Source organism: Macrotis lagotis, chromosome 4, assembly GCF_037893015.1.
Source record: "Macrotis lagotis isolate mMagLag1 chromosome 4, bilby.v1.9.chrom.fasta, whole genome shotgun sequence".
In the NCBI taxonomy this organism is placed as follows: Eukaryota; Metazoa; Chordata; class Mammalia; order Peramelemorphia; family Peramelidae; genus Macrotis; species Macrotis lagotis.
This window is the reverse complement of record NC_133661.1, coordinates 30983473-30998090: the sequence shown is the minus strand read 5'-3', so window position 1 is coordinate 30998090 and position 14618 is coordinate 30983473. Positions and strand designations below refer to the sequence as shown.

Sequence of the window (14618 nt, the reverse complement as noted above, 5' to 3'; positions counted from 1 at the left end):
TTGCAAAAACCTAAAAAATAAAAAGGGGGGGAGCACCAAGGAGTCAGATTTCTAGCCTTCCCTACTTGGGAATCAAAGAATAGACTCAAGAGCCAACACAACTTACCCCATCCAAACTGGTCTGTCTGCAAGGGAAGGAAAAGGTGAAGCCAAGGGGCAGTCGGGCACCCTTCATCCCCATGTAATCCAGAAAGTCAGAGATACAGGAGACAATGTGGTCAAAGAGCTGAAGGAGAAGAGGAGAGAGAACCACATATGACTCTTCCAGGAAGAGCCCAAGACCAGAATTCAAATCCTGCCCCATATGAATCACTTTCTAAGTGATTTCTAAGGCTCGGTTTCCTCATCTATAAAATGAGGCACCTGCATTCGATGATCTCGACAATCCTCCTAGATCTAAACCTATGACTTTATAATCTTCCTCCAGGATATGCCTCTCTGAGAACTACACTAGAAGTCAGGAAGATGAGTCTAAATCCAGCCTCCTGAATTTACTCCTTACTAGCTGTGTGATCCTGGGCAAGTCACTTAAATCTGTCTGCCTCAGTTCCCTCAAGTAGAAAATAGGAAGACTAATAAATAGCACCTACTTCCCAGAAGTGTGATTATCAAATGCAATAGCACATGAACTTTGTAAATCGCAAAGCGTTATTTAAATTGTGGCTGCTGCTGCTACGATTACTAACTACTAACGACTATGACTACTATGACTACTACGACTACTACTACTACTACTACTACCACCACCACTATTACCACTACTACCACCACCACCACCACCACTACTACTACTACTGCTGCTGCTGCTGCTGCTACTGCTACTATTCCTCTTATAATTATTATGGCAAAACACTCTGAAGGCACCATGTAAATTTTGCTGCTGTTGTTGTCATTATTACAGCAAAACACTGACACTTTTAGTCCTCTGGGGACAGCTGGGTTTCCAAAGAAATAGATTTATTAGACTTAGTAGTGGAATTGAAATAGATTTAAATATTTTTAAATAAACTTAATTATTAATTTAAATGAAATATTAACAGATAAAAATATGATGACTAGGGTATGACTTGCACCTGACAGGAGGCCTCTTTAGATCCTCAAGGGACTGATACACCAGGAGACCCCCCCCATCTCCCTCTCTCACCTCCTCCCCAGTCCCCTGCATCACTTCTTCAGGGATGGCATAGATCTTGTTGTGCATTTCAACAGTTCTCTTTTTCCCACTGCGGATCTTCACCATCAGGACCCTGAAGTTTGTGCCACCGAGGTCCAGGGCCAAGAAATCTCCGTGCTCTGTTGGGAAGCAAGAAGAATGCACAGATTAGAAACCAAGGATCTAGGAGCATTCTAAAGGGCAGACTGCAGCCCACTCAGAAACACTTCCAGGTCTCAACAGGAAAGTGAAGGTTGGAGAAGGACAGGAGTTGATGGTCCTCTCACATCCACATGTGCATCACATGGAGTGAGGCTCTTGGCTGTGGTCTCCACCTTCCTTGGGCAAAGCCATGAAGGGAGGAAGACCCTGGGAGGATCCACTGATCTCTCTAGAAGGAAGAAGCCAAATTAAAGGCGGTAATTATTGTTGCTTCTAGGAAAACAAAGAAGACTCACTCCAAACCCCCCAGAAAGTAATGAGGTTGAAGGGGTTAATTGTGGCTCTTCCCTCACCCAAAGGAACCTACCTGTCCCGTCAGGGGTGCCTCGGACGAACGACGGCAACATTTTCACTTTAGCTGACTCATTGGTGTCCTTCTGTAGCCCAAGATCCATCTCTACTCGCATCCTGTTTTTCACCTTTGTGAGCTGCTCAGTACTGAGCTTCAAGGGTGCCAGCATCTCTTCAATCTGCTTGTGCTGCTCAGCCAACCGATAGGCCACAGCAGTCACCATGGCAGCCCCCTTGCCACTGCCACTCTCCGACAGGATGAAGCGCACATCGCAGTCGGGGACCAGGCGCCGCAGGGTCTTGTGGAATCGACGGGAATACCTATTGGCAAAGGGATGGGGGAGTCAGGGTCATCAAATTTGAAGAACCAGCTTTTCACACTTCTATCTACCCCACCACCATCATCACATCACATATATCATACATACATGATGCAAAAAAGAAGCAGCAGTTATCTATCTCAGATATCTTGTCTTAGAGGTTCTGTCCCATATTTCTAAGAAATATTCAGAGCCTAATTAGGAAGAGGGGGGCCATGCTGAGGAAAATTTTTTCATACCTGAAAAACTGCATTCAAAGTTTAGATAGGTATTTAAAAGGTGGGGTTTTTTAAAACTCTTAAGAAGCTTCTAGGAGTAGCTAGCTGGTACAGTGGATAGAACATCAGACTTGGAGTCAGGAGGACCCAAGTTCAATCCAACTTCAGACACTTAATAATTACCCAGCTCTGTGACCTTGGCCAAGTCCCTTAACTCCATGGTCTTGCAAAAACAAAAAGAAGAAGAAAGAAAAAGGAGGAGGAGGAAGAGGAAGGAGAAGGAAGAAGGAGGAGGAGGAGGAGGAGGAGGAGGAGGAGGAGGAGGAGGAGGAGGAGGAGGAGAAGGAGAAGGAGGAGAAGGAGGAGAAGGAGGAGGAGGAGGAGGAGGAGAAGAAGGAGGAGAAGGAAGAGAAGAAGAAGAAGTTTCTAAAGTGGTAAAGATAAAACCCACTAAGACTTTTGGGACACTCTACTATATGAGCCTTGCACTTATATAGAGCCTAGAAAGGCCTGGGGGTGGGAGTAGGAATGGAGACAAGGAGATACTGTGCAGAATGTTGGACTAGAGGTCAGGAAGATCTGAATCCATCTCCTGCCTCAGTGATTTACTAACAGTGTGACTCTGAGTATGTCATTGAATTTCTTCTGATCTCATCTGCAAACTGAAGGAAATCACAGTACTGAGTTCACAGAGTTTTTGTGGAATGTTACATGTCAACTGTTCTGCAAGCCTAAAAACATCATATGCTAGCTATTATTCTTATTACAGCTTACATAATGATTGACACAGACACATAAATCTGTCTGCCCTTTGGGGATGGAGAGTATTTTCCATCATAGGTTCTTTGAAATTATATTGGGGCATTGTCTTGATCAGAGTATCCGAGTCTCCCATAGCTGATCATTGTACAATATTGTTATTACTGTGTATGATGATCATAGGAGGTTATTTTTTCTTTTATTAGGTTATTCATGTACAATTGTGTTACACATATTTCCATATTAGTCACATTGTGAAAAAATAATCAGGATAAAAAAGGGAAGGAAAAAGCAAAGAACACATTTAAAAAGGTGAAAACCATATGTTTTAATCTGCATTCAGATTCCATAGTTTTTCCTCTGGACATGGATATCCTTTTCCATTGCAGTTATTTTAGAATTGTCTTTGATCTACCATTGTATGTAATTGGAAAACAAATAAAATATTTATATAATTAAAAAAGAGGATTGTCTTTGATCATCCTATTGCTGAGAAGAGCTGAATCTATCATAACTGATCATTGAACAATGTTGCTCTTAATGTATACAATGTTCTCCTGGTTCTGATCACTTCACTCTGAATCAGTTCATTTAAGTCTTTCCAGGTTTTTCTGAAATCCACCTTCTTGCAGAACAATCATATACTACAACCTGTTCAACCATTCCCCAAATGATGAGCATCCACTCAACTTCCAAATCTTTGCCACTGCAAAAAGAGTTGCTACAAATATTTTTGCATGTGTGGATCCTTCTTCCTTTTTTTATGAGCTCTTTGGGATACAGACCTAGTAGTAGTATTGCTGGATCAAAGGGTATACATCATTTTATTGTCCTTTGGGCATAGTTCCAAATTGCTCTCCAGAAAGTTTGCATCAACAGTGCCTTAGTGTTTCAGTTTCCCACGTCCTCTCCAACATTTATCATTTCCCTTTTCTGTCACATTAGCCAAGCAGCTAGATGTGAGATGGACCCCTAGAATTCTTTTAATTTGCATTTCTCTAATTAATAGTGGATGAGAGCATTTTTAATATAACTATAGATAAAACTATCTGAAAACTGCCTGTTTATATATTTTGACCATTTATCAATTGAGGAATGACTTGAATTCTTATAAATTTGACTCCATTCTCTATATATTTTGTAAATGAAGCCTTTATCAGAAACATTGACAATAGAAATTATTTCCCAGCTTTCTGCTTTCCTTTTAAATCTCGGTGTATTGGTTTTGTTGGTGCAAAAACTTTTCAATTTATTGTAATCAAAATTATCCGTTTTGCATTTCATGAAATCTATCTCTTCTTCTTTGGTCATAAACTCTCCTTTTCTCCATAGATCTGACAGGCAAATGATTCCTTGCTCTTCTAATTGGCTTATAGGTATCACCCTTTATGTCCAAATCATAGCCACTTTGATCTTATCTTGGTATGGGATGTGAAATGTTGAGCACTACCTATTGTTGTCCTGTTGTTTTCCAGTTTTCTTAGTAGTTTTTGTGAAATAACAAAGGCTGGGGTCTCTAGGGTTTGTCAAACAGTAGTACAAAGACCATTTGCACTGAATTTTGTGGACCCAACCTATTCCACTGATCCACTCTATTCCTTAGCTAGTACCAACATTTTAATTTCAGATCTAGGAAAGCTAAGCTGCGTTATAGGAGGTGATTTCTAACACCTTCTTACATGGGGTTTCTCTTTGTCCCTGGAGCCCAAATAAAAGCTTCAATAATCTCTGAAGGTTCATGCAACTGACTGAGGGGTGAGAGATGGTTTCCCAAACCTTGCAAAAGATGGAATCTAACAGGTGGATTGGGTGACTGACTTGATCGACTCCCTTATCACATTTATTTACCAGAATGACCAGAATAAGTTCATTCAACTAAGCAGTGGTTAGAGTGGGCAAAGGGCTGGATTTGGAAGCAGGAACATTTGTCCTCCTAATTACCAGAATTACCAGACTAAAAACAGAAGTTACTTAATTAAACAGTTGAATTAACTTATTTAGCTCACATGATTGCCAGAGGTGAGCCCCTTAACTCTCTGAAATTCAGTTTCCTCTCAACTATAAAATGAGTAAACAAAGATCTACAACAAGGGTCTGCTTCACATAGTTGCCTTGATTAAATGAGATGGTATATGGCAGCATAATTAGATAGCAGCTGGACCCAGTCAGGAAAACCCAAGTTCAAATCCAGGCTTAGACATTTACTAACTGGCACTGGGTAAGTCACCAAACTCAGATCACCTCAAAATAAAAGGGGAGGGTGGAACTAAAGCTTTTCTAGTTCTTTCTAACTTCAACAATCCCATTATCTATCAGTCTATAGGAGTCCAAATCTTTTCACTAGTCTCAACATAACCAGTTCTTTCAACCAATATTTATATAGCAAAACTCTTTTTTTTTTTGGTTTTTGCAAGGCAATGGGGTTAAGTGACTTGCCCAAGGTCACACAGCTAGGTAATTATTAAGTGTGAGGCGAGATTTGAACTCAGGTCCTCCTGACTCCAGGGCCAGTCCACCACACCACCTACCTATCCCATGAGTTAATTTTCTAATCTGAGTATATTCTGCTCTCTCATATATGTTGGGGCTGGTGCTGACCAGGCTGTCATCAGATCTCCCTTCTGCCTCAGGTTCTGACTGTCTAACCAATCAATCAATCAATCAATCTATAAGCAAAGCTTGATCTATCAGGTATTAGTTACAGATTGCCCAATCAACCTATAAGCAGAATTGACCATTTATCAATTGAGGAATGACTTGAATTCTTATAAATTTGACTCTGTTCTCCATCAATCTGAGGGCTCTATCAGGCTGATGCCCTCTTCCTAAGTAGGCTCTGAATATTTCTTAAAGCTATGGGACAGAATCTCTAAGTGGCTGCTGCTGCTACTACTTCTATACTTACAGACTGCCCAAGCAACCTATAAGTAATACTTAATATATCATGCCAATCAATCAAACAATCTACAAGGGATGCTTAGCATAACAAGCTTAACCATCAAGAGATGAAGACTCACTGTGGATGGAACTTGTAGAGCGTCCCATCAACACCAACAGTGGTCCGCAGCCGGGTCACACCCTTGTTTTCTTTCAGGCGGGACAAGATGCCAGCCAACATGGCAGCCACCAGATTAGCTGATCGATGTGAGACAATGGCACACACATGTTGGACAGAGACGCAGTCTTCGGGGGATGGTTCCAAGCCGAGGTTGGTCAGAATTTCTTGGGCTCTTTGGAGGCCTTCCTTAGTTCTGTAAGGCCAAAGTGCCACATTAGGGTTTATGAAGACTAAGACCCCTCAAGAGATCACAAGTTACCCAGAGTCAGACATAGGTAAGTGTTCTTAGAATTGAACAGTGCAGTGTTAGAGTGGGCAGAGGGCTGGATTTGGAATCAGGAAGACTCATCCTCCTAAGTTCAAATCCAACCTCCAACATGTACTGGCTTTTTGATCCTGGATAAATCACTTAACCTCATTTGCTTCAGTTCCTCATCTGTAAAACAAGCTGGAGAGAGAAAACCTCAGATGGGATCATGAAGATGTGAACATGACTGACACGACTAAATGACAAAACCAAGGATCTGATAGGAAAATGAGGAAGACCTACCATGGTAGATGATGGAAAGCATTTCATTAATTGAGTCATTTGTTGGAGTGAAGAAGTAGCATTATGGACTGTGAGTAATTACTAAGAGATAAACTATAGTAGAGGTTCTCCTCTTAGGGTAAAGGAACCCCAGAAAGGTCTGTGGACAGATTTCAAAAGATCCACAAACTCGGATAGGGGAAAATAGTTACATCTTTATTTCAAAATTTCCTTTGTATTCTTTTATATATATATATATATATATATATATATATATGTATATATATATATCTTATGCATTTAATCACATTATTCTGAGAAAGTTCAGAAAGTTCACCAGACTGCCGAAGGGATACAGAATGCAAAAAAAGTTACAATTTTGGGATTTTTAGGATTATAGATTTAGAGCAAGAAGGGACATTAGAGATTATACCATCTAATCCCTTTCCTTTATAGAAAAGGAAACTAAGACTGAAGAAGCTCAGTATGAGAGGAGGGACCAAGACAGATAAATCTCAATGGCAATTTAGAGCTATTTCATATTGACTTATCTGCATCTTTTCCCTCCCTATAAAATATAAACTTGTTGAGGGTAGGGAGTGTCTCACTTTTATATTGTATTTCTAGTTCCTAGCACTGTGCCTGATCTATTGATTTGATCTGAATTGAATTGAATTATTTATCCATAAAGATGCCTAGCTAGACCTTCAAATCTTGATCCATTCCCAATATTATCATCTAAAGGGGACTTCAGAGGCCATCACAAAGACCAGCATAAAACCAAGCCCGTTTTCTAGAGATCATAAAGAGAGAAGCCCCTCATCCTATCCAAAGTGAAAGTTTCAGATATTGATGAAAGCGAGTGTTCCAATGCAGACCACCCACTCCCAAATTCTGACGATATTCTGAAATCCACTTGATCTTTTCTGTATTGATAGAAGAGTTCGTTGGCAACAGACAGATCCTAAGTGATGCTTTGCTTCATAGAATTTCAAGTTCATCTGGCCCAAGCTCTGTCCCCACTACAATAACCCTGAACAAGTGGGTCTGCTTGGAGACCTCCAATGAGGGAAACACATCACTACCCAAGGCAGCCCATTTACTCTGGGGCTGCTCTCATTGTTAGCAACTTTTTTTAGGGTTTTGCAAGGCAAATGGGGTTAAGTGGCTTGCCCAAGGCCACACAGCTAGGTCATTATTAAGTGTCTGAAGCTGGATTTGAACCCAGGTACTCCTGACTCCAAGGCCAGTGCTTTATCCACTGCCACCTAGCCGCCCCAGTTAGCAACTTTCTCCTAATATAAAGCCCAAACTTACAACTTCCCTCCATTATTCTAGTTCTGCAAACCCTTTAGGGCCAAGAAAAACAAGCTTGTTCTTTCTATTGACAACCTTTCAAAAATTTGACTGACTCTAGTATGGCAGGACTCAGGGACACTCATCAACTTTGGTGTTGTTCTATAGAATCAGGGATTCTTAACTTTCTTTTCTGATATTACAGACCCCATTTGGGGTTTTTCTTTTGGAAGTACGGAACCCTTTATAGAATGTTTTTAACTGCATTAAACAAATTATACAGGTTTACAAAGGAAACCAATATATTGAAATATAGTTATTCACATGTTAAAAAAAAAAAAAAACAAATTCATAGATTCCCACACATACCCTGAAATCTATCTCTAGATCCTTTGGGAGTATAGTCTATGGACCCTAGGCTAACCCTGCTCCAGCTGTCCTCCAGGTCATCAATATCTAATTTTCAGAGACTCTTGGAACCTTCACTCGGTTTCACCCTCAGGAGAGAGACACTTGACTAGCAAATACAAACACAGGAAGAGTGAATTCCCAGGTTTCTTATTAAATACTCAGAAGTAGCTGTTGGATTGCCAGGCAAAATGTTTAAGGCTAGAATTATGGTTTCTTCTGTGTGAAACTCTGAAAAGATACTTAAGGAAACTCCAGAGGGAAATCCTTAAGAATCTAAATCCTGGGATTTTTAATCCTTGCTTCATTACCCACCCATCTGCTTTCTGGCTCATCACTCACTTGGCTGATGTCAACACTGTCCTCATTCCTCCCCAACCCATCTTTTCAGGGCTTGGCTTTTGGAGCTGATTGAGGAATTCAATGCACTGTGATTTGGATTCCTTCTGAATGGATCAATGGAGAATAGGCAAGCCAGGAGAGAGGACCCATCTGCTTATTCTGGGAAGAACCTTGTTCGCCCCTTTCTCAAGACCACAGACTGATTGGAGATAGATCATCTCGTGAAGAAAATGTTAAAAGACCAGGAAGCCTGGATGGTTAGTAAGAGAAGCCTCTTGTTACTCTCATCTGCCTGTCTTCCAATACAATATTGGAGTTCTCTGGATGGTGGAATCAGATATGAAAAGAAAGGAGCCACCTACTTCTCAATGGCCGACACATTCTTGGTCTCAAATTTCCCTTTGGTGAGCAGTTCTGGTGTGATCCGCCCTTCAAACAGGAGACCCCCCTTCGCCATCTTCACAAGAATCAATCTGACAAGCTCGCCCATGTACATGCCACTGACCATCTTCTCAAACCTGTGAAGAGGGAAACACAAAAGGTTCAGGCTATGGTGAGACCAGACCAAAAAAAAAAAAAAAAGATGGCACCAAGCAATAGAACTATTTGACCAATATTTGTTGGGGCAGACTCTCTGCCGTGCTCATGTCAAATATAAAATTGTGGTGATCTCATTTTCCAACACATTGGACAATAGGATTTTAGAGCACACCTTATTAATTTTGTGAAGAAGCATGGTACGGTAGTAAGAGTACTAAATTGGAGATGTTAGATGGTCTAAAGGTTAGAGAGCTAGACTTGGAATTAGAAAGATCTAAATTTCAATCCTGTGGCAGAGGCATACTGGCTATGTGACTCTGGACAAGTCACTTAACCTCTCTGTACCTGTTTCTTCATCTATAAAATGTAGATAATAAGAGCACCTATGTCACAAGGGTACTATGAGGATCAGATTATTCTATTTGCAAAGTGCTTTGTAAAACTTAAAGTGCTATAGAAATGATAATATTATTTTTATGGCTATTCACAAGAGTCTTAGAACTTAGATTCAAAGTCCAAGTCTACAACTTACTACCTAAAGTTAGGAAAGTCACTCAAATCTATAGGCCTCAGTTTCTTCATCTACAAAATGAAGGAGTTTGGATTAGATGGGCTCTAAATCAATGGTCCTAGGAAGAGACCACAGGGCCCATTTAATTCAATATCCTTACTTTATGAAGGAAAACTGGGGATCAGAAAAGGGAAATCCAAGATCACTCACTAGTAAGTAACTTGACTAGGATTAGAACCCAAGTCTCTTGATCCCCAGTCCTGAGTCTAGTTAATTCTACCTATTGAGCTATGTTAGTCTCTCCTGGAAATTACTAAGGAGATGACATTGTGACACAAACCCTTCACATCCCTACAATCTGTAGATGGCACATAGGGTCTCTACATGTACATGAGATAAGGGGCCCCAGAAAGCTATGCAGGCCCAGGTCCCACATATGGGCTCTGGGTGATAACCTGCCAAGGGCTAGACCAGACCCCCAGTAATTGTGATGATACCCAAGGTCCCCAAGGCAGGGATGGATCCCAAGGCTGGACTAGGTGCTTTTGATATCTTGCTTTTTCCTCACTCTTTTAAAAAACATACTGATCAACCTTTTGCTTTTTACATTAGTTACTTCCCAATATAATTACAAAGAATTCTTTTTTGTTAAAAGAAAACAGATAAGCAAAACAAACCTATGTCTGACAATGCATGCAAAATTCTACACCAGGAACCCCCACTTCACCTTCTCTTCATTCAAGCTTGCTACATCAGCCCTTCCCTTCACACTCAACTCAGACTATTATATCAGACTTGAGAGATTAAAAGTCATTCGCTCAAAATTCTTCTTTTTCCTCTTTCCTAGATCTCATTCTTTCTTTCTTCAGATCAGTCCCCATTGTCTCCTCCCTTATTCCAGTCCCTGATGAAGAGACGGGCCTTCACCTTGCCAAGTCCAACTACTCTGTATGTGTAATTAATCCCATTCTCTTCCATCTTCTCTAGCTGAATGATCCCACAATCACCCCCCAATCTCTAATCTTCTCTTCCCTGTTTATGTGTGCCTGACTACTATCTTCAAATATATTCAATTTTCCCCCTACTTGGAAAAACAAAATCTTCACTACAACTATCTTTCTATTGCTCTCTTCCCTTTTTTAGGCTAATTCCTTAAAAAAGTTCTCTGCTCCCCATTCCTTCATTTTCTGTCCTCCTACTCAATTTTCATTTTCTTTATAATCTTGCTTCCAACTTCATCACTAAACTGAAACTGCTCCCTTCAAACATACCAATGATCCCATAATCACAAAACCTGATGATCTTGTACTAAGATTCACCCTTTTGGACTTCTTACTCTCTTTTCTCACTGGTAGTTTCTTCTAAGTTTTCATGGCTCTGCTCTCTCTTGGTTCTTCTCTTACCTGTCTCACCACTCCTTCCCATTCTCCATTGAAGAATCATCACCCATGGGATGGGCCTGAATTGTGAGTGTTCTTCAGGACTTTTTCCTGGGCTTTCTTCTCTTCTCCCTATAAACTATTTCACTCAATGACCACATCACTTCCCACAAATTCAATGATCATTTCCTATACTGATGATCTGATCTACTGATCTGGCCCTAATCTTCAAAAAAAGCTTCTCCAACTACACATTAAACACTTTATTTTTTAAATTTTTTTCAATATTCTTTTTTTTTTTTGTTTTTTGGTTTTTGGTTTTGTTTTGGGGGGGTTTTTTTAGGTTTTTGCAAGGCAAATGGGGTTAAGTGGCTTGCCCAAGGCCACACAGCTAGGTAATTATTAAGTGTCTGAGACTGGATTTGAACCCAGGTACTCCTGACTCCAAGGCCGGTGCTTTATCCACTACGCCACCTAGCCACCCCACATTAAACACTTTAGACAGGAAGTCTCGTTGACATCTTTAACTCAACATATCCAAAAATGAACTCATTTTACTTTTCCCCAAACTCTCTCCTAGTGGTCACTCCTCCTTCCTAAAAATCAACTAGTATCTAATACATTTATATTTTATAAATATGTTGTCACCACAACAGAAAATAAACTCCTTCCAGTCAGAGACTATTCTTCTTTTATCTTTATATCCCCAGGGCCTAGTCCAGTACCTGCATAGAATAGATAACTGATCATGGCTTATTGTTGGACATTTCACTACTTGTCCTCTGAAACCAAGATTAGTTATTCTGAGGCACAGATCTTTAAGCAGAGAATAAGGAGAATACAGCAAAGGATTCTCCAACAAGAAAATTGTAGGGATCTGGTCAATATTTGTCCTTTCCTATGCAAGGACAGCTTAGACTTTTTAATTAACTTGTGTCTATGCTGTTCAAAGAGACCGATCCCCTAGGGATCTTCAACAGTCAGGGGCAGGACTACAGAACATGTTTCCCAAGGCAGCCCATTTCCCCTTTGGAGAGTCCTAATTTTTAGGAAAATTTCCCTACTATCCAGCCTAAATCTGCTCCTCTGAACTTCCACACATTGCTCCTAGATCTTTCCTGAAGGGTCAAGAAGAAAAAATTTGAATTTAACAGGCTTTAGGCCAGATATATGTGCAGGAAAAGACAAAGAGAGGAAGAATGACTGTCACCCAGACTGTAACATTGAGATGGATGGCCAGTCTATCTTGGACAAAAGCTTACTGTGTACGAACTAGACCCAACATGAACAGGAAGAGAAAAATAGACAAGGCTGTAGTTGAGAAAATGAGCAGGGCTTGTAACAACCCCAAGTTCTTCCTTGAAACAAAGGTGCCTCTTTTTTACAGTATTCTACGGGTGACACTTCTGGTAGATCACAGATCCCTCCAGCCTCTAAAGAATTCAAGTTGTGAGTCACCCAAAGAGAGATGGAGGAAAACATAGTGGGTATGAAGAGGCTGACATTTGCTATGGAAACAAGAGTCAGCTATAGTTCAGGAGGGACAGGCATGCTGAGAAAAAGATCCCAGATGTGTCCAAGTATTGACACATCCTGGACTGTCTAGCTTTATGTCATCTCTCCAACTAAAATCCACGCTCACTGAGATCCGGGATTATTTCATTCTTTGTACTGGTGTCTCCAGCACTTTGCACAGTGATGGGCAGACAGAAAGAGGTCTATCAAGAAAGAGCCTGGTCATGCAGCTAGGTGGCACAGTGGATAGAGCACCAGTCCTGGAGTCAGGAGTCCCTGAGTTCAAATCCGGCCTCAGACACTTAATAATCACCTAGCTGTGTGGCCTTGGGCAAGCTACTTAATCCCATTTGCCTTGCAAAAAACTAAAAAAAAACGAGCCTGATGGAGCTTAGACCTAACCCAGCTGGCAAGTGGGGACCAGGACTGCTTTCTGAAGGGGGCAGTGCCTAGCAAATGGACAGCTTAGTCAAAAACCGTATGAACAGCTAAGGCAGACTCTAAACCCTCAAAGTGATGTAACAAATCTAGAATGGGCCGTGGAAGCAGAGCTAGAGCAGCTCTGACCTGCCTGGGAGCTGCCCTTTCTCCTTGTGTTAACACCTGGAAATGTGGGAACACAGCTCTTATTGTTCCCTCTCACCACAGGAATAGACATGCCCAGGTGATCCCTGAGGGTGCAGCCCTGATTTTGGCTCAAGAACCTGATCTTTTCCTCATGAAAACAATCATCCAAGTCAACCCTGCCCAGCTCCACAACCCTACCAAGGTTCAGCATATTAACCTTGGACCCAGAGTGGAAGGTCTAGGTGGACTTCCCATCTCTGATACTAAGTGACCATGCAACTATGGGCAGGTTGCTTAAACCTTCTGGGCATTTAACCTCAGTTTAATCCTTTGCAAAATGAGGAGAATCATCCCTATGGTATCTAGCTCACACAATTCATTAGTCCAGAAGAGGGTACATTAAAACCAAGTCAAACCAGAGAAGTGAGACTACATGACTTCTAAGGTTTCTTCCAACTCTAAATCTATAGCCCTGTCTTCTAAAATATCTTACAAACTCTAAAGCATTAGAAAATGTTAGTAATATTTAAAGAATTAAAATAGACACAATCCTCCTTCAGTTTCCAGGGTTGGCAGCCCCAAGGCTTATGTCTCTCCCTCTGTCTGGAGGGAGGTGCTCTGGTAAAACTGGGCATTCTCACCTGCGAATGGGCACGTCCCAGACAACTGATGACCTTGAGAAATAATAGTCCAAGTATTTGTGGGAGACTCCAACCTGGACCCCCCCCCCAAGTCAACAGACTTGGTCCCATTTCCCTTGTTCAATCCTATTACCAAATTCTGCTAGAACAGGCAGCTTTAAGATTAATGTTCAGCAGAAGTTGCCTTATCTTAGCATTACAAGCCCATGCTGTAGCCCCCCAACCAGAGAGAAAGCATGGAGAAGAGCAGCTGCCCTCAGAAGACACTCAAATCAAGGTCTTTTTGCATGAATGACTCTCTCACCCGCACTTACTCTACAGATCCTTACAGATTTATGCCCTTCCCTTTACATCTGGACAACTATTGCCATGCCAATGCAATGACATGGCTCTACGGACAGACTGCTGATCTGGGAATAAAGAAGACTATGGTTCAAATCCCTGATGCTTATCTGCCAAAGGACCCACCCCTCAGTGTGATCCTGAACAGGTCCTTCTTCTCCCCTCTGGGTCTCAATTTCCTCATATGTAAAATGAGGGAGTTTCACTAAATGGCCTTTAGGGTCCCTTCCAGGATCAAATGAAGTATCAAACCTCAAAGCTCTATGGATAAATCAGTTATTCTGGTAACACATCTATCCCATATAGAAAGACAACAGAAGCACATCGTACTTGAGAACTGGCCTCAAATTTGAGGGATTTGAATCCCATTTCTCATCTTAGCACCTGGATGTCCCCAAGCAAGTCTTAGATCCTAGCTCTTAGATCCTATTCCTAGGTTCATAGCTGCAGATTTAGAACTCAGAGAGATGTTAGCTGTAATTTTACAGTTGGGGAAACTGAGGCACAGAGTCAAAATCTGCTTCTCC

The 14618-nt window shown here is 41.2% G+C and overlaps 1 protein-coding gene across 3 annotated transcripts in view; it reads right to left on the bottom strand.

Moving 5' to 3' along the window:
• HK1 (hexokinase 1) overlaps nt 1-14618 on the bottom strand; it is a 123096-nt gene that overhangs the window by 8856 nt on the left and 99622 nt on the right. For all 3 annotated transcript variants that reach the window (XM_074232426.1, XM_074232427.1, XM_074232428.1), the window contains 5 exons: nt 8959-9114; nt 5981-6214; nt 1683-1987; nt 1145-1293; nt 107-226 (listed from right to left, as the gene is read on the bottom strand). In XM_074232426.1, the coding sequence (XP_074088527.1) occupies nt 107-226; nt 1145-1293; nt 1683-1987; nt 5981-6214; nt 8959-9114 (964 nt within the window). The remainder of the gene's footprint in view (nt 1-106; nt 227-1144; nt 1294-1682; nt 1988-5980; nt 6215-8958; nt 9115-14618) is intronic.